The sequence below is a fragment of the Heterodontus francisci genome, chromosome 20 (assembly GCF_036365525.1).
Source record: "Heterodontus francisci isolate sHetFra1 chromosome 20, sHetFra1.hap1, whole genome shotgun sequence".
Taxonomy (NCBI): Eukaryota; Metazoa; Chordata; class Chondrichthyes; order Heterodontiformes; family Heterodontidae; genus Heterodontus; species Heterodontus francisci.
This window is the reverse complement of record NC_090390.1, coordinates 11,806,265-11,831,651: the sequence shown is the minus strand read 5'-3', so window position 1 is coordinate 11,831,651 and position 25,387 is coordinate 11,806,265. Positions and strand designations below refer to the sequence as shown.

The following is a 25,387-nucleotide window of genomic DNA, read 5'->3' as shown; positions in this document are numbered from 1 at the left end:
ACTCTGGGGTACAGTTACTGAAGGTGCTGCCTCTCTCTGGGGTAAAGTTACTGAAGGTGCTGACTCTTATTGGGGTAAAGTTACTGAAGGTGCTGCCTCTCTCTGGGGTGCAGTTACTGAAGGTGCTGACTCTCACTGGGGTAAACTTACTGAAGGTGCTGCCTCTCTCTGGCGTACAGTTACTGAAGGTGCTGCCTCTCTCTGGGGTACAGTTACTGAAGGTGCTGACTCTCTCTGGGGTACAGTTACTGAAGGTGTGGACTCTCACTGGGGTAAAGTTACTGAAGGTGCTGACTCTCTGTGGGGTACAGTTACTGAAGGTGCTGCCTCTCTCTGGGGTACAGTTACTGAAGGTGCTGACTCTCACTGGGGTAAAGTTACTGAAGGTGCTGCCTCTCTGTGGGGTACGGTTGTTGAAGGTGCTGCCTCTCTCTGGGGTACAGTTGCTGAAGGTGCTGACTCTCTGGTGTACAGTTACTGAAGGTGCTGACTCTCTCTGGGGTACGGTTGTTGAAGGTGCTGACTCTCACTGGGGTAAAGTTACTGAAGGTGCTGACTCTTTCTGGGGTACAGTTGCTGAAGGTGCTGACTCTCTCTGGTGTACAGTTACTGAAGGTGCTGACTCTCTCTGGGGTACGGTTGTTGAAGGTGCTGACTCTCACTGGGGTAAAGTTACTGAAGGTGCTGACTCTCTCTGGGGTACAGTTACTGAAGGTGCTGACTCTCTCTGGGGTGCGGTTGCTGAAGGTGCTGACTGTCTCTGGAGTACAGTTACTGAAGGTGCTGACTCTCTGGGGTACAGTTGCTGAAGGTGCTGACTCTCTTTGGTGTACAGTTACTGAAGGTGCTGACTCTCACTGGGGTACGGTTGCTGAAGGTGCTGACTCTCTCTGGTGTACAGTTGTGGATGGTGCTGACTCTGGGGTACAGTTGCTGAAGGTGCTGACTCTCACTGTGGTGCGATTAGATTAGATTAGAGATACAGCACTGAAACAGGCCCTTCGGCCCACCGAGTCTGTGCCGAACATCAACCACCCATTTATACTAATCCTACACTAATCCCATATTCCTACCAAACATCCCCACCTGTCCCTATATTTCCCTGCCACCTACCTATACTAGTGACAATTTATAATGGCCAATTTACCTATCAACCTGCAAGTCTTTTGGCTTGTGGGAGGAAACCGGAGCACCCGGAGGAAACCCACGCAGACACAGGGAGAACTTGCAAACTCCACACAGGCAGTACCCGGAATTGAACCCGGGTCCCTGGAGCTGTGAGGCTGCGGTGCTAACCACTGCGCCACTGTGCCGCCCCAATTACTGACGATGCTGAATGAACAGAAAGGGGTTTCCAAGCTTGGGACAGTTAGTTTTGATCTCTACTGTGCGAAGTTAAATGTAACTCGCCTAAAGTTTCAACTGATGCAAGTCATTTACCATTACTGGACAATGGCAACCTGCACTGGCAGCAGTGTGTGACCCCGGCTAGACCTTTGTGGAAACCCACCATCAGGAACGTATTCTACATGGGGTCCATCGCTGCACAAGCTTCCCATCTTAATCCAACATCTACACATTTGTAATTTTTATCGGGGTCACTGTATAGCATTCAGAAGCAGGAACCTAGTTCAGGTACAGCTGACTAGCGACAACCAGGAGATGGTCGAGCAAGTCAGAAACAGCCAGCCTGGAAGCAGTAACCACAGTGCGGTGTAATTTAAAGTTAGGCTTGAGATGGAAACAAAATGAGCTCAATAGAAACATCCAACATTCAAAGCAGATTTTTTGAGGACTGAGTTCCGGAAACTGGCCTTAACAGCATGTTAGGGAGGGATATCTTTGGAAGAAAAGTGCAAGCTGTTACAGAATTACTGTACAGAGTAGGTACACTGTACAAGAGAAGACTATTGGAGGGACAAACTGGTAAGGGCAACAATGGAATTCATGTTCCTAAATTGTAAAGCTACAATGGTGAATTGAAACTAATATAAAAACAAGGTAAATCATAGAATGGCACAGCACTAAGGGTGGCCAGAAAAGTCAGCACCTTCACCTAAAATAAATACAAATTTAAGATCGGTTTGTCTCTGATAGGCTGCGGAAATTAAAGGAAGATCCAGAAACTGCAGGGCAGTGAACTTCACATCTGTTGTTTTGGTAAAGTATTAGAAGGTAACCTAAACTATAGGCCATTGTGTCTTGTGCTAATCTAATCCCATTGCCCACCCTCTCTCCATAGCCCTGTATCAATCCCAAACTGATCCTACTGCCCAACACTGACTATAGTACTGTATCAATCCCACACTAATCCACTGCACTTCTCTCTCCCCATAGCCCAAACTAATCCCACTTCTCTGCTCTCTCCACAGCCCTGTATCAATCCCAAACTAATCCCACTGTCCCGCTGTCTCCCCATAGCCCTGTATCAATCCCAAACTAATCCCACTGCCCTGCTCTCTTCCTATAGTCCAATGCTGTTCTCTGTTTCAAACATTTATCCAATTTTCCCTTAAAAAGATGCAGTGGTCTAGACTTCAAGCTGTCGCTGTGACAAATCGTTCATAGAATCATAGAAAGTTTACAGCACAGAAGGAGGCCACTTGGCCCAACGTGTCAACGCCAGCCAAAAAACGAGCCACTCCGCCTAATCCCTCCTCCCAGCATTTAGTCCGTAGCCCTACAGGTTATGGCACTTGAGATGCATATCCAGACACCTTTTAAATGAATTGAGGGTTTCTGCCTCTACTACCCTTTCAGGCAGTGATTTCCAGATTCCTACCACCCTCTGGGTGAAAAGATTTTTCCTCATGTCCCCTCTAATCTTTCTACCAATCACTTTAAATCTATGCCCCCTTGTCACTGACCTCTCTCTTTACCTCCACTCTATCCAGGCCCGTCACAATTTTGTACATTTCAATCAAATTTCCCCTGAGCCTTCTCTGTTCCAAGGAGAACAACCCCAGCCTTTCCTCATAGTGTTGTGTTTGCTCCCCTCAACCAGAGTTGACACAAATGATGTCAGCACCCCTGAACTAGGGAGGAGGAATCAACTGTGGTTTCATAATCCAGGGACCCTCATTGAAAACATACATGGGTGTTAGCTGAGGACGAGATGGCACTTAGCTTTGACTTCTCTCCAACTCCTGTTTGAATAAGCTGCTGGAACTCAACTCAGCTCACTCGGAGGATGCGTGGTGTTGTGGGTGGGGCAGTGATCCAGTAACCCAGCACACTCAGCACCTTCAGGAGAGAAGAGAAAAATTTGTCAGGAGGAATGCTGTGCACTAATTCTAAGGGTCATTATTCCGATGGTAACCCCAAAGGCACAGTCTCACCTCACTCTCGCTTCTTCCACAGGTTGGAGTCATTGACTTCTCCTTGTATCTAAAGAATGATAATGACAGCAATGGATGCTTTGAAAGGTAAAGCTCGCAGTCGTGGAACTCAAACTGTTAATTACACGTTCTTGTGGGAAGGTGGAGGTGCTTCTCAGTAGGAAGAAACTCCAACAGTTAATTGCTTAAAAACTCCTACTTAGTGGTGATGTGTCTCAGATGGATGACACATACACTAAACCTGGTGAAGTGCTGATCCAGACACTAACTCTGGTGAATTACCTACCCACGCGCAAACTCTGGTGAATTACCGGGAGACCAGTGTTAATGAAGCCCTGACCTGCCACTCACCCTGGTGCGTTCCTGATCCGCGCACTCACCCTGGTGCATCTCTAGCCCATACAGAGAAGGAGGCCCCTGGCATGTAGTTTGGTCATGATGTTAGTGGATCTCTGGGGCAGGGACTTGCAGCAGTCCAATGCTGCAGTAATCGTCTGTGCAATGAGGCAGTAAGGAGGATTATTGTCTTGGTTTTTCCCTTATTACTTTTGACAACTCTTCCAGAATCTGTGTTGAATCCGTGAGAGATTACAGAGATGAAGGTTTAGTGGTGATGCTTTTGGATGTGGCGTTTGATTTGAATTTATTCTCCTGCCTCATTGTAAAAGTAGTCCATGGAGTGTCGCTATTTTGTGTTTGTTTGTCTGATGCTCTCTGAATTGTGCTGTCTTTCATTCAGAGATGGACAGATTGCTGCGATGTTGGATCAGAAGAACTACGTGGAAGAACTCAACCGACAGCTGAGGTAGGTTCCGAGTTGAATGTTTGATCTGCAGCTGTGGTATTATTAGCCTCGTGCTGGAGAGCTTTTGATTTTAAAGAGCTCTAACCATATGTAGAGTGAATTTGAAGTTGGGTGTAAATTCACACACTCCTGTGAAGGCACCACTTATTTTCGGTCTTGTTTACATCTCTCTCTGCCCTCCTACAATTCTTTAATATTACAAATTTTCTGTTGAAATTATTTATTTAACTTATTGGACCCTAGTCACCTTACTGTTTTATTTTGCTCTGGTGAAAATCCTAAGGTTCAAATGCTCCTGAAGGTTTTCGCTTAACACCCTTCATTGGAGCAAATTGCAAGTGCTTCATTCTTTTAGAACATTACAGCGCAGTACAGGCCCTTCGGCCCTCGATGTTGTGCCGACCTGTGAAACCATCTGACCTACACTATTCCATTTTCATCCATGTGCTATCCAATGTCCACTTAAATGCCCTTAAAGTTGGAGAATCTACTACTGCTGCAGGCAGGGCGTTCCACGCCCTTACTACTCTCTGAGTAAAGAAACTACCTCTCACATCTGTCCGATATCTATCACCCCTCAACTTAAAGCTATGTCCCCTCGTGTTTGCCATCACCATCCGAGGAAAAAGACGCTCACTATCCACCCTATCTAACCCTCTGATTATCTTATATGTCTCTATTAAGTCACCTCTCCTCCTCCTTCTCTCCAACGAAAACAACCTCAAGTCCCTCAGCCTTTCCTCGTAAGACCTTCCCTCCATACCAGGCAACATCCTAGTAAATCTCCTCTGCACCCTTTCCATAGCTTCCACATCCTTCCTATAATGCGGTGACCAGAATTGCACGCAATACTCCAGGTGCGGTCTCACCAGAGTTTTGTACAGCTGCAGCATGACCTCGTGGCTCCGAAACTCGACCCCCCTACTAATAAAAGCTAACACACCATATGCCTTCTTAACAGCCCTATTAACCTGGTTAGCAACCTTCAGGGATTTATGCACCTGGACACCAAGATCTCTCTCTTCATCTACAGTACCAAGAATCCTCCCATTAGCCCAGTACTCTGCATTCCTGTTACTCCTTCCAAAGTGAATCACCTCACACTTTTCCGCATTAAACTCCATTTGCCATCTCTCAGCCCAGCTCTGCAGCCTATCTATGTCTCTCTGTACCCGACAACATCCTTCGGCACTATCCACAACTCCACCGACCTTAGTGTCATCTGCAAATTTACTAACCCACCCTTCTACACCCTCTTCCAGGTCATTTATAAAAATGACAAACAGCAGTGGCCCCAAAACAGATCCTTGCGGTACACCACTAGTGACTAAACTCCAGGATGAACATTTGCCATCAACCACCACCCTCTGTCTTCTTTCAGCTAGCCAATTTCTGATCCAAAGCTCTAAATCACCTTCAACCCCATACTTGCGTATTTTCTGCAATAGCCTACCGTGGGGAACCTTATCAAACGCCTTACTGAAATCCATATACACCACATCCACTGCTTTACCCTCATCCACCTGTTTGGTCACCTTCTCGAAAAACTCAATAAGGTTTGTGAGGCACGACCTACCCGTCACAAAACCGTGCTGACTATCTCTAATGTACTTATTCTTTTCAAGATGATTATAAATCCTGTCTCTTATAACCTTTTCCAACATTTTACCCACAACCGAAGTAAGGCTCACAGGTCTATAATTACCAGGGCTGTCTCTACTCCCCTTCTTGAACAAGGGGACAACATTTGCAATCCTCCAGTCTTCCGGCACTATTCCTGTCGACAATGACGACATAAAGATCATGGACAAAGGCTCTGCAATCTCCTCCCTAGCTTCCCAGAGAATCCTAGGATAAATCCCATCTGGCCCAGGGGACTTATCTATTTTCACACTTTCCAAAATTGCTAACACCTCCTCCTTGTGAACCTCAATCCCATCTAGCCTCGTAGCCTGAATCTCAGTATTCTCAACAACATTTTCTTTCTCTACTGTAAATACTGACGCAAAATATTCATTTAACACTTCCCCTATCTCCTCTGATTCCACACACAACTTCCCACTATCCTTGATTGGCCCTAATCTAACTCTAGTCATTCTTTTATTCCTGATATACCTATAGAAAGCCTTAGGGTTTTCCCTGATCCAATCCACCAATGACTTCTCGTGTCCTCTCCTTGCTCTTCTTAGCTCTCCCTTTAGATCCTTCCTGGCTAGCTTGTAGCTCTCAAGCGCCCCAACTGAGCCTTCACGTCTCATCCTAACATAAGCCGCCGCCTTCCTCTTGACAAGCGCTTCAACTTCTTTAGTAAACCACGGCTCCCTCGCACGACAACTTCCTCCCTGCCTCACAGGTACATACTTATCAAGGACATGCAGTAGCTGCTCCTTGAATAAGCTCCACATTTCGATTGTTCCCATCCCCTGCAGTTTCCTTCCCCATCCTACGCATCCTAAATCTTGCCTAATCGCATCATAATTTCCTTTCCCCCAGTTATAATTCTTGCCCTGCGGTATATACCTGTCCCTGCCCATCGCTAAGGTAAACCTAACCGAATTGTGATCACTATCACCAAAGTGCTCACCTACATCTAAATCTAACACCTGGCCGGGTTCATTTCCCAGTACCAAATCCAATGTGGCATCGCCCCTGGTTGGCCTGTCTACATACTGTGTCAGAAAACCCTCCTGCACACACTGGACAAAAACTGACCCATCTAAAGTACTCGAACTATAGTATTTCCAGTCGATATTTGGAAAGTTAAAGTCCCCCATAACAACTACCCTGTTACTCTCACCCCTGTCGAGAATCATCTTCGCTATCCTTTCCTCTACATCTCTGGAACTATTCGGAGGTCTATAAACGACTCCCAACAGGGTAACCTCACCTCTCCTGTTTCTAACCTCAGCCCATACTACCTCAGTAGCCGAGTCCTCAAACGTCCTTTCTGTCGCTGTAATACTCTCCTTGATTAACAATGCCACACCCCCCCCTCTTTTACCATCTTCTCTGTTCTTACTGAAACATCTAAATCCCGGAATCTGCAACATCCATTCCTGCCCCTGCTCTACCCATGTCTCCGAAATGGCCACTACATCGAGATCCCAGGTACCAACCCATGCTGCAAGCTCACCCACCTTATTCCGGATGCTCCTGGCGTTGAAATAGACACACTTTAAACCAGGTTCTTGCTTGCCAGTGCCCTCTTGCGTCCTTGTAACCATATCCCTGACCTCACTACTCTCAACATCCTGTACACTGGCACTACAATTTAGGTTCCCATTCCCCTGCTGAATTAGTTTAAACCCCCCCGAAGAGCACTAGCAAACCTCCCCCCCAGGATATTGGTACCCCTCTGGTTCAGGTGAAGACCATCCTGTTTGTAGAGGTCCCACCTACCCCAGAAAGAGCCCCAATTATCCAGGAAACCAAAACCCTCCCTCCTGCACCATCCCTGCAGCCACGTGTTCAACTCCTCTCTCTCCCTATTCCTCGCTTCGCTATCACGTGGCACGGGCAACAACCCAGAGATAACAACTCTGTTTGTTCTCGCTCTAAGCTTCCACCCTAGCTCCCTGAATTTCTGTCTTAAATCCCCATCTCTCTTCCTACCTATGTCGTTGGTGCCTATGTGGACCACGACTTGGGGCTGCTCCCCCTCCCCATTAAGGATCCCAAAAACACGATCCGAGACATCACGAACCCTGGCACCTGGGAGGCAACATACCAACTGTGAGTCTCTCTCGTTCCCACAGAACCTCCTATCTGTTCCCCTAACTATGGAGTCCCCAATGACTAATGTTCTGCTCCTCTTCCCCCTTCCCTTCTGAGCAACAGGGACAGACTCTGTGCCAGATATCTGTACCCCATTGCTTACTCCTGGTAAGTCGTCCCCCGCAACAGTATCTAAAACGGTATACCTGTTGTTGAGGGAAACGGCCACAGGGGATCCCTGCACTGCCTGCTGGTTCCCTCTCCTTCCCCTGACGGTAACCCATCTACCTACTTCTTTTACCTGAGGTGTGACTACCTCCCCATAACTCCTCTCAATAACCTCCTCCGCCTCCCGAATGATCCGAAGTTCATCCAGCTCCAGCTCCAGTTCCCTAACGCGGTTCTCGAGGAGCTGGAGTTGGGTGCACTTCCCACAGATGCAGTCAGCAGGGACACTCTTGGCGACCCTTACCTCCCACATTCTGCAGGAGGAACATGCAACTGCCTTAACCTCCATTCCCACTATTCCAAATTCCCAACAAATCTACTGAAAAACCAAAAAAAACAAAAAGTCAAAACTTGTTAGGTTAGCAATCCAACGGACAGAACTTCCTAAATAAAAAGCTTACCTTATCAACACACCAGAGTCCTTTTTTTTATGGTTAGAGGAGGAGGGTGGGTGGGAGACATTACACGTGTAGTGTCTCGGGTACAGCCACCACACAAATATATACCTTTTTCCTTACCCAGCAGTCCCCTGGTCCTCCGAAAACAAAAGGGAATTCACTTTTAAACTTACGCTGAAATTGACTTCACAGCTGTAAGCCCGTTCACGCACCTCCGTTGCTATCCACGCTGCAGTCACCGAAACTAAAAGAAAGAGATTCTAAACCACACAAATATATACCTTTTTCCTTACCCAGTGTCATAGATGTGGTTTTCTATTCATAAAGTGTAATATTATGAAGAATATTCTGATTAAAGTTATGTCCAAGTTGTAGTGGAACATGGAATTCAGGGGAATGATGCCACAAGGTAGAGAGTGGGTTAGAGGAGGGAATGCAAAGAGTTGGGTAAAGAGTGTTGGGTTGGAAAAATGTGATAAGTGCTGTTCATGAGGATCTGTATTGGAGCCAGTCTTATTCACTAGGTGTAGGAAAATGATGGGAATTGAGAGAACAGCATTGGCGTTTGTGATGACATGAGTGAGAGTGATGGAAGATTGTGAGCAGGATTGTGAAAGACTGTGGGAGATTGTGATTGGCTGTGAGATGGAACATGACAAGATAAGGCAATAAAAAAGGCAGAGGAAATTTAGGTTTTGTCTTTAGAAATCTGGATATGAAAAACAAGTTTGAACTTTTTTTTTTATTAGTTTGTGGGATGTGGGCGTCACTGGCTAGGCCAGCATTTATTGCCCATCCCTAATTGCCCTTGACCTGAGTGGCTTGCTAGGCCATTTCAGAGGGCATTTTAAGAGTCAACCACATTGGTGTGGGTCTGGAGTCACATGTAGGCCAGACCAGGTAAGGACGGCAGATTTCCTTCCCTAAAACCTGGTACAAGACCTGAGTCAGGTCTCAGAGTATTGTTATAGGAAGGATATTAAGCCAAGCAGAATGCGCAGCATAGGTTTACCAGGATGTTACCAGGGACCAGGGGTTACCATTAGGATTACTTTGTGTGTTGTGCCAGAAGCAAATTCCCCTGTCACTGCTCAGGGTAAATCTGACTTAAATTTCTGATCAAAGGTCTTCTACCTGAAACAACAATTCTTTCTCTTTACACAGATGCTGCCAGACATGCTAAGTATTTCCAACATTTTCTGTTTTTATTTTTAAAAATGAGGATATTTGCAGAGAAAGAGGCCGATTTGATAGAGAAAATTGGAGGGCGATTTGTTGAAGTGCTGCTGTCCTCTTAGCTGTGCTTCAGGGAGTTGTCTCACTTCCTCCTGGTCACTTGGAGGATTTTTCTTTTATTCATTGATGGGTTGTGGGCATCGCTGGCTAGGCCAGCATTTATTGCCCATCCCTAATTGCCCTTGAGAAGGTGGTGGTGAGCTGCCTTCTTAAACTGCTGCAGTCCATGTGAGGTAGGTACACCCACAGTGCTGTTAGGAAGGGAGTTCCAGGATTTTGACCTAGCGACAGTGAAGGAACGGCGATATAGTTCCCAGTCAGGATGGTGTGTGACTTGGAGGGGAACTTGCAGGTGGTGGTGTTCCCATGCATTTGCTGCCCTTGTCCCTCTAGGTGGTAGAGGTCGCGGTTTTGGAAGGTGCTGTCTAAGGAGCCTTGGTGCATTGCTGCAGTGCATCTTGTAGATGGTACACACTGCTGCCACTGTGCTTCGGTGGTAGAGAGAGTGAATGTTTGTGGCTGGGGTGCCAATCTAGCGGGCTGCTTTGTCCTGGATGATGTCGAGCTTCTTGAGTGTTGTTGGAGCTGCACCAATCCAGGCAAGTGGAGAGTATTCCATCACACTCCTGACTTGTACCTTGTAGATGGAGGACAGGCTTTGGGGAGTCAGGAGCTGAGTTACTCGCTGCAGGATTCCTAGCCTCCGACTTGCTCTTGTAGCCACGGTATTTATATGGCTACTCCAGTTCATTTTCTGGTCAATGGTAGCCCCTAGGATGTGGATAGTGGGGGATTCAGCAATGGTAATGCCATTGAATGTCAAGGGGAGATGTTTAGATTCTCTCTTGTTTGAGATGGTCATTGCCTGGCACTTGCGTGGCGCGAATGTTATTTGCCACTTCTCAGCCCAAGCCTGGATATTGTCCAGGCCTTGCTGCATTTCTACACAGACTGCTTCAGTATCTGAGGAGTCACGAATGGTGCTGAACATTGTGCAATCATCAGCGAACATCCCCACTTCTGGCCTTATGATTGAAGGAAGGTCATTGATGAAGCAGCTGAAGATGGTTGGGCCTAGGACACTACCCTGAGGGACACTACCCTGAGGCGCTCCTGCTGTGATGTCCTGGAGCTGAGATGATTGACCTCCAACAACCACAACCATCTTTCTTTGCGCTAGGTATGACCCCAGCCAGTGGAGAGTTTTCCCCCTGATTCCTATTGACTTCAGTTTTACTAGGGCGCCTTGATGCCATACTCTGTCAAATGCTGCCTTGATGTCAAGGGCAGTCACCCTCACCTCACCTCTGGAGTTCAGCTCTTTTGTCCATGTTTGAACGAAGGCTGTAATGAGGTCAGGAGCTGAGTGGCCCTGGCGGAACCCAAACTGAGCGTCACTGAGCAGGTTATTGCGAAGCAAGTGCCGCTTGATGGCACTGTTGATGACGCCTTCCATCACTTTACTGATGATTGAGAGTAGACTGATGGAGCAGTAATTGGCCGGGTTGGACTAGTCCTGTTTTTTGTGTACAGGACATACCTGGGCAATTTTCCACATTACAGGGTAGATGCCAGTGTTGTAGCTGTACTGGGGCAGCTTGGCTAGGGGCACGGCACGTTCTGGAGCACAGGTCTTCAGTACTATTGCCGGAATATTGTCAGAGCACATAGACTTTGCAGTATCCAGTGCCTTCAGTCATTTCTTGATATCAAGTGGAGTGAATCGAATTGGCTGAAGTTTGACATCTGTGATGCTGGGGACTTCAGGAAGAGGCCAAGATGGATCATCAACTTGGCACTTCTGGCTGAAGATTGTTGCAAATGCTTCAGCCCTATCTTTCACACTGATGTGCTGGGCTCCCCCATCATTGAGGATGGGGATATTTGTGGAGCCACCACCTCCAGTTAGTTGTTTAATTGTCCACCACAGTTCACGGCTGGATGTGGCAGAACTGCAGAGTTTAGAGCTGATCCATTGGTTGTGGGATTGCTTAGCTCTGTCTATTGCATGCTGCTTACGCAGTTTGGCACGTAAGTAGTCCTGTGTTGTAGCTTCACCAGGTTGACACCTCATTTTGAGGAATGCCTGGTGCTGCTCCTGGCATGCCCTCCTGCACTCTTCATTGAACCAGGTTGGTCTCCTGGCTTGATGGTAATGGTAGAGTGGGGGATATGCCGGGCCATGAGTTACAGATTGTGGTTGAGTACAATTCTGCTGCTGCTGATGGCCCACAGCGCCTCATGGATGCCCAGTTTTGCATTGCTAGATCTGTTCGAAATCTATCCCATTTAGCATGGTGGTGGTGCCACACAACACGATGCAGGGTATCCTCAATGTGAAGGCGGGACTTCGTCTCCATAAGAACTGTGTGGTGGTCACTCCTACCAATGCTGTCATGGACAGATGCTTCTGCGGAAAGCAGATTGTTGAGGACGAGGTCATGTATGTTTTTCGCTCTTGTTGGTTTCCTCACCACCAGCTGCAGAGCCAGTCTAGCAGCTATGTCATTTAGGACTCAGCCAGCTCGGTCAGTGGTGGTGCTACCAAGCCACTCTTGGTGATGGACATTGAAGTCCCCCACCCAGAGTACATTCTGTGCCCTTGCCACCCTCAGTGCTTCCTCCAAGTGGCATTCAACATGCAGGAGTACTGACTCATCAGCTGAGGGAGGACGGTAGGTGGTAATCAGCATGAGGTTTCCTTGCCCATGAGACTTCATGGGGTCCAGAGTCGATGTTGAGGACTCCCAGGGCAACTCCCTCTCGACTGTATACCACTGTGCCGCCACCTCTGGTGGGTCTGTTCTGCCGGCGGGATAGGACATACCTGGGGATGGTGACGGCAGTGTCTGGGACATTGTAAGGTATGATTCCATGGGTATGACTATGTCAGGCTGTTGCTTGGCTCGCCTGCGGGACAGCTCTTCCAACTTTGGCACAAGCCCCCAGATGTTAGTAAGGAGGACTTTGCAGGGTCGACAGAGCTGGATTTGACGTTGTCATTTCCAGTGCCTAGGTCGATGCCGGGTTGTCCGTCCTGTTTCATTCTTTTTTTTTATTGACTTTGTAGCGGTTAGATACAACTGAGTGGCTTGCTAGGCCATTTCAGAGGGCAGGTAAGAGTCAACCACATTGCTGTGGGTCTGGAGTCTCATGTAAGCCAGACCAGGTAAGGACAACAGATTTCCTTCCCGAAAGGACATTAGTGAACCAGATGGGTTTTTACAACATGTACAAAAGTTAGAGGGCGATTTGATAGATCTGTTTAAAATTATGAAGGGAATGGACAGAGTAGGTAGGAAAGGGTTACTTCCAGTGACTGAGAGGCCTATAATTAAGGGGTGTTGAAAGATGAAATAAACAAGAGTTAGGAGAGAGCAGAAGACATTGAAACATAAGGTTGTGTGGATGTGGAATATACAATCAGAGTTGGTGATGGAAAGTGAGACCATGTGAGCATTTAAGAATAGTTTAAATAGTGGTTGAAGGAAGGGAGGATAAAGAAATGTTGCAACAAGGCAGTACATGGGATTAGGCTACTATTTGTGTAGACGATAAACACCAACACAGACTGGTTCCATGTTGTAATTTCTATGAAAGAACAGGAACATTATACCGTATAGACCACAATTAAGTGCAAGTCGCTGGGCACATGAAGTTACATTAAGTGTACAGCAGTCACAGCTTTAGGTTGGTGTTTGATGAGCGAATCACAATGTTATGTTCAAAGTCAAAAATTCTTCTTCTTCTTTGGCCTCCTTGTCTCGAGAGACAATGGGTATGCGCCTGGAGGTGGTCAGTGGATTGTGAAACAGCGCCTGGAGTGGTTATAAAGGCCAATTCTAGAGTGACAGACTCTTCCACAGGTGCTGCAGATAAAATTGGTTGTCGGGGCTGTTAGACAGTTGGCTCTCTCCTTGCGCTTCTGTCTTTTTTCCTGCCAACTGCTAAGTTTCTTCGACTCGCCACACGTTAGCCCCGCCTTTATGGCTGCCCACCAGCTCTGGCGATCGCTGGCAACTGACTCCCATGACTTGTGATCAATGTCACAGGACTTCATGTCGCGTTTGCAGACGTCTTTAAAGCGGAGACATGGATGGCCGGTAGGTCTGATACCAGTGACGAGCTCGCTGTGCAATGTGTCCTTGAGGATCCTGCCATCTTCCATGTGGCTCACATGGCCAAGCCATCTCAAGCGCCGCTGACTCAGTAGTGTGTATATGCTGGGGATGTTGGCCGCCTTGAGGACTTCTGTGTTGGAGATACGGTCGTGCCACCTGATGCCAAGGATTCTCCGGAGGCAGCGAAGATGGAATGAATTGAGACGTCGCTCTTGGCTGACATACGTTGTCCAGGCCTCGCTGCCATAGAGCAAGGTACTGAGGACACAGGCTTGATACACTCGGACTTTGGTTTTCCGTGTCAGTGCGCCATTTTCCCACACTCTCTTGGCCAGTCTGGACATAGCAGTGGAAGCCTTTCCCATGCGCTTGTTAAATTCTGCATCGAGAGACAGGTTACTGGTGATAGTTGAGCCTAGGTAGGTGAACTCTTGAACCACTTCCAGAGCGTGGTCGCCAATATTGATGGGTGGAGCATTTCTGAAGTCCTGTCCCATAATGTTCATTTTCTCGAGGCTGATGATTAGGCCAAATTCATTGCAGGCAGCCGCACTCCTGTTGATGAGTCTCTGCAGACACTCTTCAGTGTGAGATGTTAATACAGCATCGTCAGCAAAGAGGAGCTCCCTGATGAAGATTTTCCGTACTTTGGTCTTCGCTCTTAGACGGGCAAGGTTGAACAACCTGCCCCCTGATCTTGTGTGGACGAAAATTCCTTCTTCTGAAGACTTGAACGCACGTGAGAGCAGCAGGGAGAAGAAAATCCCAAACAGTGTAGGTGCGAGAACACAGCTTGTTTCACGCCACTCGGGATAGGAAAGGGGTCTGATGAGGCATTGCTATGCTGAATTGTGCCTTTCATATTGTCATGGAATGAGGTGATGATACTTGGTAGCTTTGGTGGACATCCGATCTTTTCTAGTAGTCTGAAGAGACCACGTCTGCTGACTAGGTCAAAGGCTTTGGTGAGATCAATGAAAGCAACGTAGAGGGGCATCTGTTGTTCACGGCATTTCTCCTGTAGTTGGCGAAGGGAGAACAGCATGTCAGTGGTGGATCTCTCTGCTCGAAAGCCACACTGTGCCTCAGGGTAGACACGCTCAGCCAGCTTCTGGAGCCTGTTTAAAGTGACTCGAGCGAAGACTTTCCCCACTATGCTGAGCAGGGAGATTCCACGGTAGTTGTTGCAGTCACCGCGGTCACCCTTGTTCTTATAGAGGGTGATGATATTGGCATCGCGCATGTCCTGTGGTAATGCTCCCTCGTCCCAGCACAGGCATAGCGGTTCATGTAGTGCTGAGCGTACAGCAGGCTTGGCACTCTTGATTATTTCAGGGGTAATGCCGTCCTTCCCAGGGGCTCTTCCGCTGGCTAGAGAATCAATGGCATCACTGAGTTCTGATTTTGATGGCTGTACGTCCAGCTCATCCATGACTGGCGGAGACTGGGCTGCATTGAGGGCGGTCTCAGTGACAGCATTTTCCCTGGAGTACAGTTTCAGGTAGTGCACCACCCAGCGGTCCATTTGCTTGCATTGGTCAGTGATTGTGTCCCCTGATTTAGATTTGAGGGGGGGCAATCTTCTTGATGGTTGGCCCAAAAGCTCTCTTAATGCCATCATACATTCCTCTGATGTTTGCAGTGTCAGAGGCCAGCTGAATATGACTGCATTATTGTTGCCAGTAGTCATTTGCGCAGCGCCTGGCAGTTCTTTGTGCAGCGCTTCTGGCTGCTTTACGTGCTACGGATGTTAACTCGCTGGGGCCTTTCTTGTAGTTCAGCAGTGCAATACGCTTAGCGACTAAGACAGGTTCCAGCTCTTCAATGTGAGATTGCAACCAGTCTGCATTCCGCTTCATGGGTTTGCCATAGGTCATTGCTGAGTCATTGATGGCATCTCTGATGTGGGCCCACTTGGTCTCTGCATCCCCTGTAGGAGTGTTTTGAAGGGCTTTTTCAAGTGAATTTAGAAACTTACGTAACAGCTGTGGATGAGAAATTTTGCTAGTGTTGATGCACGGGCGGCCCTTCTGCTTGGAGTGATGCAGCTTCTTTGGTTTGAGTCTAACCTTGCTGCACACCAGGGAGTGGTCAGTGTCGCAGTCCGCACTGTGGAAGCTGCGTGTGATTTGAACGCTGTTTATAGAGGCTCGCCTTGTGACGAGGTCCAGCTGGTGCCAACGACGTGATCTTGGGTGCCTCCAAGAAACCTGGTGACAGGGTTTAGTGTGAAAGAATGAGTTGGTGATGCAGAGGTTATGATAGGTACATAACTCAAGCAGTCTCTGACCATTCTCATTCATCCTTCCAATGCCATAGCGCCCAAGACAGGAGGGCCATGAGTCATGGTTGGCCCCAACCCTGGCATTAAAGTCCCCCAGCAGGAACAGGTGTTTGGTATTGGGGATGCTACTAATATTATGGATTTCCAAGTAGAACTGGTCTTTAGCTTCAGGGGGGGAGGGCGGGCACTGGCACCCTCTAGCTGGGGCGGGCCACTGGCACTGTCTGCAGCTCTGCAGGGGGAGCAATGGCGCACTCACTAACTGGGATAGGGCACTGGCATTGTAACTTGGGGGTGCACTGGCACTGTATCTGTAGCTTGGGGACGCTGGCACAGTCTGTAGCTTGGGGGGCACTGGCACTGTGTAGCTCAATTGGGGCACTTGCGCTGTGTTAGTAAGTCGTGGGCATTGGCGCTGTGCCTGTAGCTCGGGCACTGGCGCTGTGTCTAGCTCGGGAGTGGGGGCACTGACGCTGTGACTGTAGCTCCTCGTGGGCACTGGCACTGTATCTGTCGCTCGGGGTTGGGGGGAGCACTGGCACTGTGTCTGTGGCTCGGGGGCACTGGTGTTGTGTCTAGCTTGAGGAGGGGGCGCTGCGTCTGTAGCTATGTGGCACGGGCGCTGTGACTGTAGCTCCGGGGGGCACGGACTCTGTGACTGTCGCACCGGGGGGGGGGGGGGGGACACTGACTCTGTGACTGTAGCTCCGGGGGGCACTGACTCTGAGACTGTAGCTCTGGGGGGCACTGACTCTGTAGCTCGGAGGGCACTATACCTGTAGCTCGGTGGGGGGGAGGGCCACTGGCACTGTTTGCATCTCAGCAGGGGGGCACTGGCACACACTAGCTGGGTTGGGGCATGGCACTGTGTCCAGCTCGGGGGGCACTGGCACTGTGTCTAGCTCGGGGGGCACTGGCACTGTGTCTAGCTCGGGGGGCACTGGCACTGTGTCTAGCTTGGGGGGCACTGGCACTGCATCTGTAGCTCGATTGGGGCATTTGTGCTGTGTCTAGCACGGGGGAGGAGGCACCGACGCTGTGTCTGTAGCTCGGGGGAGTCACTGGCAATGTGGCTGTAGCTCGGGGACATTGGCACAGTCTGTAGCTCGATTGGGGCACTGGCTCTGTGTCTACCTCGGGTGGGGTGACCACTGGCACTGTGTCTGTAGCTCTGGGTGGGGAGGGGGCACTGGGCACTGGCACTTTATTTCTGGCACTGTGTCTGTAGCTCTGGGTGGCGAGGGGGCACTGGCGCCGTGTCAAGCTCGGGGGCACTGGCACTGTCAGTAGCTCGAGGGGTCTCTGGCACTGTTGTCTATTGCTCGGGATCAGTGGCACTGTCGTTCGGTGAAGTGGGGAACTGGCACTTGGTCGCTCAGTGGGGGCACTGGTGCTGTGACTGTAGCTCTTGGTGGCACGGATTCCGTGACTGTCGCATCAGTGGGGGGCACTGACTCTGTGACCGTAGCTCCGGGGGGCACTGACTCTGTGACCGTAGCTCCGGGGGGCACTGACTCTGTGACCGTAGCTCCGGGGGGCACTGACTCTGTGACCGTAGCTCCGGAGGGCACTGACTCTGTGACCGTAGCTCCGGGGGGCACTGACTCTGTGACCGTAGCTCCGGGGGGCACTGACTCTGTGACCGTAGCTCCGGGGGGCACTGACTCTGTGACCGTAGCTCCGGGGGGCACTGACTCTGTGACCGTAGCTCCGGGGGGCACTGACTCTGTGACCGTAGCTCCGGGGGGCACTGACTCTGTGACCGTAGCTCCGGGGGGCACTGACTCTGTGACCGTAGCTCCGGGGGGCACTGACTCTGTGACCGTAGCTCCGGGGGGCACTGACTCTGTGACCGTAGCTCCGGGGGGCACTGACTCTGTGACCGTAGCTCCGGGGGGCACTGACTCTGTGACCGTAGCTCCGGGGGGCACTGACTCTGTGACCGTAGCTCCGGGGGGCACTGACTCTGTGACCGTAGCTCCGGGGGGCACTGACTCTGTGACCGTAGCTCCGGGGGGCACTGACTCTGTGACCGTAGCTCCGGGGGGCACTGACTCTGTGACCGTAGCTCCGGGGGGCACTGACTCTGTGACCGTAGCTCCGGGGGGCACTGACTCTGTGACTGTAGCTCCGGGGGGCACTGACCCTTCGACTGTAGCTCCGGGAGGCACTGACTCTGTAACCGTAGCTCCGGGAGGCACTGACTTTGTGACTGTCGCTCCGGGGGGCACTGACTTTGTGACTGTCGCTCCGGGGGGCACTGACTTTGTGACTGTCGCTCCGGGAGGCGCTGACTTTGTGACTGTCGCTCCGGGGGGTACTGACTTTGTGGCTGTCGCTCCGGGGGGCACTGACTTTGTGACTGTCGCTCTGGGGGGCACTGACTTTGTGACTGTCGCTTTGGGAGGCACTGACTTTGTGACTGTCGCTCCGGGGGGCACTGACTCTGTGACTGTCGCTGTGGGGGGCACTGACTCTGTGACTGTAGCTCCGGGAGGCACTGACTCTGTGACCGTAGCTCTGGGGGGCACTGACTCTGTGACCGTAGCTCCGGGAGGCACTGCCTTTGTGACTTTCGATCCGGGGGGCACTGACTCTGTGACCGTAGCTCCGGGGGGCACTGACTCTGTGACTGTCGCTCCGGGAGGCACTGACTTTGTGACTGTAGCTCCGGGGGGCACTGACCCTTCGACTGTAGCTCCGGGAGGCACTGACTCTGTAACCGTAGCTCCGGGGGGGCACTGACCCTGAGAATGTAGCTCCGGGAGGCAGTGACTCTGTGACTGTAGCTCTGGGGGGCACTGACTCTGTAACCGTAGCTCCGGGAGGCACTGACTTTGTGACTGTCGCTCCGGGGGGCACGGACTCTGTGACTGTTGCTCCGGGGGGCACTGACTTTGTGACTGTAGCTCCGGGGGGCACTGACTTTGTGACTGTCGCTCCGGGAGGCACTGACTTTGTGACTGTCGCTCCGGGGGGCACTGACTTTGTGACTGTCGCTACGGGGGGTACTGACTCTGTGCCCGTAGCTCCGAGGGGCACTGACTTTGTGACTGTCGCTACGGGAGGCACTGACTTTGTGACTGTCGCTCTGGGAGGCACTGACTCTGTGACTGTTGCTCCGGGAGGCACTGACTCTGTGACTGTTGCTCCGGGAGGCACTGACTCTGTGACTGTTGCTCCGGGAGGCACTGACTTTGTGACTGTCGCTCCGGGAGGCACTGACTTTGTGACTGTCGCTCCGGGAGGCACTGACTTTGTGACTGTCGCTCCGGGAGGCACTGACTTTGTGACTGTCGCTCCGGGAGGCACTGACTTTGTGACTGTCGCTCCGGGAGGCACTGACTTTGTGAATGTCGCTCCGGGAGGCACTGACTTTGTGACTGTCGCTCCGGGGGGCATTGACTCTGTGCCCGTAGCTCCGGGGGGCACTGACTCTGTGACCGTAGCTCCGGGGGGCACTGACTCTGTGACCGTAGCTCCGGGGGGCACTGACTCTGTGACCGTAGCTCCGGGGGGCACGGACTCTGTGACCGTAGCTCCGGGGGGCACGGACTCTGTGCCCGTAGCTCCGGGGGGCACGGACTCTGTGACCGTAGCTCCGGGGGGCACTGACTTTGTGACAGTCGCTCCGGGGGGGCACTGACTTTGTGACTGTCGCTCTGGGGGGCACTGACTTTGTGAATGTCGCTCTGGGGGGCACTGACTTTGTGACTGTCGCTCTGGGAGGCACTGACTCTGTGACTGTCGCTCCGGGGGGCACTGACTTTGTGACTGTCGCTCCGGGAGGCACTGACTTTGTGACTGTCACTCCGGGGGGCACTGACTTTGTGACTGTTGCTCCGGGGGGCACTGACTTTGTGACTGTCGCTACGGGGGGTGCTGACTCTGTGCCCGTAGCTCCGAGGGGCACTGACTTTGTGACTGTCGCTCCGGGAGGCACTGACTCTGTGACTGTCGCTCCGGGAGGCACTGACTCTGTGACTGTCGCTCCGGGAGGCACTGACTTTGTGACTGTCGCTCCGGGAGGCACTGACTTTGTGACCGTAGCTCTGGGGGGCACTGACTCTGTGACCGTAGCTCCGGGAGGCACTGACTTTGTGACTGTCGCTCTGGGGGGGGCACTGACTTTGTGAATGTCGCTGTGGGGGGCACTGACTTTGTGAATGTCGCTGTGGGGGGCACTGACTTTGTGAATGTCGCTGTGGGGGGCACTGACTTTGTGACTGTCGCTCCGGGGGGCACTGACTCTGTGACCGTAGCTCCGGGGGGCACTGACTCTGTGACCGTAGCTCCGGGGGGCACTGACTCTGTGACCGTAGCTCCGGGGGGCACTGACTCTGTAACCGTAGCTCCGGGAGGCACTGACTTTGTGACTGTCGCTCCGGGGGGCACGGACTCTGTGACCGTAGCTCCGGGGGGCACGCACTCTGTGATTGTAGCTCCGGGGGGCACGGACTCTGTGATTGTAGCTCCAGGGGGCACTGACTTTGTGACTGTCGCTCCGGGAGGCACTGACTTTGTGACCGTAGCTCCGGGGGGCACTGACTCTGTGACCGTAGCTCCGGGGGGCACTGACTCTGTGACCGTAGCTCCAGGGGGCACTGACTTTGTGACTGTCGCTCTGGGGGGGGGCACTGACTTTGTGACTGTCGCTCTGGGGGGCACTGACTTTGTGACTGTCGCTCTGGGAGGCACTGACTCTGTGACTGTAGCTGCGGGAGGCACTGACTCTGTGACTGTCGCTCCGGGGGGCACTGACTTTGTGACTGTCGCTCCGGGGGGCACTGACTTTCTGACTGTCGCTCCGGGAGGCACTGACTCTGTGACTGTCACTCCGGGAGGCACTGACTTTGTGACTGTCACTCCGGGGGGCACTGACTTTGTTACTGTCGCTCCGGGGGGTACTGACTTTGTGACTGTCGCTACGGGGGGTACTGACTCTGTGCCCGTAGCTCCGAGGGGCACTGACTCTGTGACTGTCGCTCCGGGAGGCACTGACTCTGTGACTGTCGCTCCGGGAGGCACTGACTCTGTGACTGTCGCTCCGGGGGGCACTGACTTTGTGACTGTCGCTCCGGGAGGCACTGACTTTGTGACTGTCGCTCCGGGAGGCACTGACTTTGTGACTGTCGCTCCGGGAGGCACTGACTTTGTGACTGTCGCTCCGGGAGGCACTGACTTTGTGAATGTCGCTCCGGGAGGCACTGACTTTGTGACTGTCGCTCCGGGGGGCATTGACTCTGTGACTGTCGCTCCGGGAGGCACTGGCTTTGTGACTGTCGCTCCGGGGGGCACTGACTCTGTGACTGTCGCTCCGGGGGGCACTGACTCTGTGACTGTCGCTCCGGAGGGCACTGACTCTGTGACTTTCGCTCCGGGGGGCACTGACTCTGTGACTTACGCTCCGGGAGGCACTGACTTTGTGACTGTCGCTCCGGGAGGCACTGACTTTGTGACTGTCGCTCCGGGGGGCATTGACTCTGTGACTGTCGCTCCGGGAGGCACTGGCTCTGTGACTGTCGCTCCGGGGGGCACTGACTCTGTGCCCGTAGCTCCGGGGGGGGGCATTGACTCTGTGACCGTCGCTCCGGGGGGCACTGACTCTGTGGCCGTCGCTCCGGGAGGCACTGGCTCTGTGACTGTCTCTCCGGGAGGCACTGGCTCTGTGACTGTCGCTCCGGGAGGCACTGACTTTGTGCCTGTAGCTTCGGGGGGCACTGACCCTTCGACTGTCGCTCCGGGAGGCACTGACTCTGTAAGCGTAGCTCCGGGACGCACTGACTTTGTGACTGTCGCTCCGGGGGGTACTGACTTTGTGACTGTCGCACCGGGGGGTACTGACTTTGTGACTGTCGCACCGGGGGGTACTGACTTTGTGACTGTTGCTCCGGGGGTCACTGACTTTGTGACTGTTGCTCCGGGGGGTACTGACTTTGTGACTGTAGCTCCAGGGGGCACTGACTCTTCGACTGCAGCTCCGGGGGGCACTGACTCTGTGAGCGTAGCTCCGGGGGGGCACTGACCCTGAGAATGTAGCTCCAGGAGGCAGTGACTCTGTGACTGTAGCTCTGGGGGGCACTGACTCTGTGACTGTACTCCGGGGGGCACTGACTCTGTGACCGTAGCTCCGGGGGGCACGGACTCTGTGACTGTAGCTCCGGGGGGCACGGACTCTGTGATTGTAGCTCCAGGGGGCACTGACTTTGTGACTGTCGCTCCGGAGGGGCACTGACTTTGTGACTGTCGCTCTGGGGGGCACTGACTTTGTGAATGTCGCTCTGAGGGGCACTGACTTTGTGACTGTCGCTCCGGGGGGCACTGACTCTGTGACTGTAGCTCCGGGGGGCACTGACTTTGTGACTGTCGCTCCGGGAGGCACTGACTTTGTGACTGTCTCTCCGGGGGGCACTGACTTTGTGACTGTCTCTCCGGGGGGCACTGACTTTGTGACTGTTGCTCCGGGGGGCACTGACTCTGTGACCGTAGCTCCGGGGGGCACTGACTCTGTGACCGTAGCTCCAGGGGGCACTGACTCTGTGACCGTAGCTCCGGGGGGCACTGACTCTGTGACCGTAGCTCCGGGGGGCACTGACTCTGTGACCGTAGCTCCGGGGGGCACTGACTCTGTGACCGTAGCTCCGGGGGGCACTGACTCTGTGACCGTAGCTCCGGGAGGCACTGACTTTGTGACTGTCGCTCTGGGGGGGGCACTGACTTTGTGAATGTCGCTGTGGGGGGCATTGACTTTGTGACTGTCGCTCCGGGGGGCACTGACTCTGTGACCGTCGCTCCGGGGGGCACTGACTCTGTGACCGTAGCTCCGGGGGGCACTGACTCTGTGACCGTAGCTCCGGGGGGCACTGACTCTGTGACCGTAGCTCCGGGGGGCACTGACTCTGTGACCGTAGCTCCGGGGGGCACTGACTCTGTGACCGTAGCTCCGGGGGGCACTGACTCTGTGACCGTAGCTCCGGGGGGCACTGACTCTGTGACCGTAGCTCCGGGGGGCACTGACTCTGTGACCGTAGCTCCGGGGGGCACTGACTCTGTGACCGTAGCTCCGGGGGGCACTGACTCTGTGACCGTAGCTCCGGGGGGCACTGACTCTGTGACCGTAGCTCTGGGGGGCACTGACTCTGTGACCGTAGCTCTGGGGGGCACTGACTCTGTGACCGTAGCTCCGGGAGGCACTGCCTTTGTGACTTTCGATCCGGGGGGCACTGACTCTATGACCGTAGCTCCGGGGGGCACTGACTCTGTGACTGTCGTTCCGGGAGGCACTGACTTTGTGACTGTAGCTCCGGGGGGCACTGACCCTTCGACTGTAGCTCCGGGAGGCACTGACTTTGTGACTGTCACTCCGGGGGGCACTGACTCTGTGACTGTCGCTCCGGGAGGCACTGACTTTGTGACTGTCGCTCCGGGAGGCACTGACTTTGTGACTGTCACTCCGGGAGGCACTGACTTTGTGACTGTCGCTCCGGGAGGCACTGACTTTGTGACTGTCGCTCCGGGAGGCACTGACTCTGTGACTGTCGCTCCGGGAGGCACTGACTCTGTGACTGTCGCTCCGGGAGGCACTGACTCTGTGACTGTCGCTCCGGGCGGCACTGACTCTGTGACTGTCGCTCCGGGCGGCACTGACTCTGTGACTGTCGCTCCGGGAGGCACTGACTCTGTGACTGTCGCTCCGGGAGGCACTGACTCTGTGACTGTCGCTCCGGGAGGCACTGACTCTGTGACTGTCGCTCCGGGAGGCACTGACTCTGTGACTGTCGCTCCGGGAGGCACTGACTCTGTGACTGTCGCTCCGGGAGGCACTGACTCTGTGACTGTCGCTCCGGGAGGCACTGACTCTGTGACTGTCGCTCCGGGAGGCACTGACTCTGTGACTGTCGCTCCGGGAGGCACTGACTCTGTGACTGTCGCTCCGGGAGGCACTGACTCTGTGACTGTCGCTCCGGGAGGCACTGACTCTGTGACTGTCGCTCCGGGAGGCACTGACTCTGTGACTGTCGCTCCGGGAGGCACTGACTCTGTGACTGTCGCTCCGGGAGGCACTGACTCTGTGACTGTCGCTCCGGGAGGCACTGACTCTGTGACTGTCGCTCCGGGAGGCACTGACTCTGTGACTGTCGCTCCGGGAGGCACTGACTCTGTGACTGTCGCTCCGGGAGGCACTGACTCTGTGACTGTCGCTCCGGGAGGCACTGACTCTGTGACTGTCGCTCCGGGAGGCACTGACTCTGTGACTGTCGCTCCGGGAGGCACTGACTCTGTGACTGTCGCTCCGGGAGGCACTGACTCTGTGACTGTCGCTCCGGGAGGCACTGACTCTGTGACTGTCGCTCCGGGAGGCACTGACTCTGTGACTGTCGCTCCGGGAGGCACTGACTCTGTGACTGTCGCTCCGGGAGGCACTGACTCTGTGACTGTCGCTCCGGGAGGCACTGACTCTGTGACTGTCGCTCCGGGAGGCACTGACTCTGTGACTGTCGCTCCGGGAGGCACTGACTCTGTGACTGTCGCTCCGGGAGGCACTGACTCTGTGACTGTCGCTCCGGGAGGCACTGACTCTGTGACTGTCGCTCCGGGAGGCACTGACTCTGTGACTGTCGCTCCGGGAGGCACTGACTCTGTGACTTCCGCTCCGGGTGGCACTGACTCTGTGACTGTCGCTCCGGGGGGCACTGACTCTGTGACAGTCGCTCCGGGGGGCACTGACTCTGTGACTGTCGCTCCGGTGGGCACTGACTCTGTGACTGTCGCTCCGGGGGGCACTGACTCTGTGACTGTCGCTCCGGGGGGCACTGACTCTGTGACTTTCGCTCCGGGGGGCACTGACTCTGTGACTTTCGCTCCGGGAGGCACTGACTCTGTGACTGTCGCTCCGGGGGGCACTGACTCTGTGACTTTCGCTCCGGGGGGCACTGACTCTGTGACTTTCGCTCCGGGAGGCACTGACTTTGTGACTGTCGCTCCGGGAGGCACTGACTTTGTGACTGTCGCTCCGGGGGGCACTGGCTCTGTGACTGTCGCTCCGGGAGGCACTGGCTCTGTGACTGTCGCTCCGGGGGGCACTGACTCTGTGCCCGTAGCTCCGGGAGGCACTGGCTCTGTGACTGTCTCTCCGGGAGGCACTGGCTCTGTGACTGTCGCTCCGAGGGGCACTGACTCTGTGACTGTCGCTCCGGGAGGCACTGGCGCTGTGACTGTCGCTCCGGGGGGCACTGACTCTGTGACTGTCGCTCCGGGGGGCA

General features: G+C 53.2%; 1 protein-coding gene across 1 annotated transcript in view; it reads left to right on the top strand.

The window, feature by feature from the left end:
- rufy2 (RUN and FYVE domain containing 2) overlaps positions 1 to 25,387 on the top strand; it is a 347,850-nt gene that overhangs the window by 29,145 nt on the left and 293,318 nt on the right. The window contains exons 6-7 of the mRNA XM_068053416.1: positions 3,361 to 3,425; positions 4,078 to 4,143. Coding sequence (XP_067909517.1) covers positions 3,361 to 3,425; positions 4,078 to 4,143 — 131 coding nt within the window. The remainder of the gene's footprint in view (positions 1 to 3,360; positions 3,426 to 4,077; positions 4,144 to 25,387) is intronic.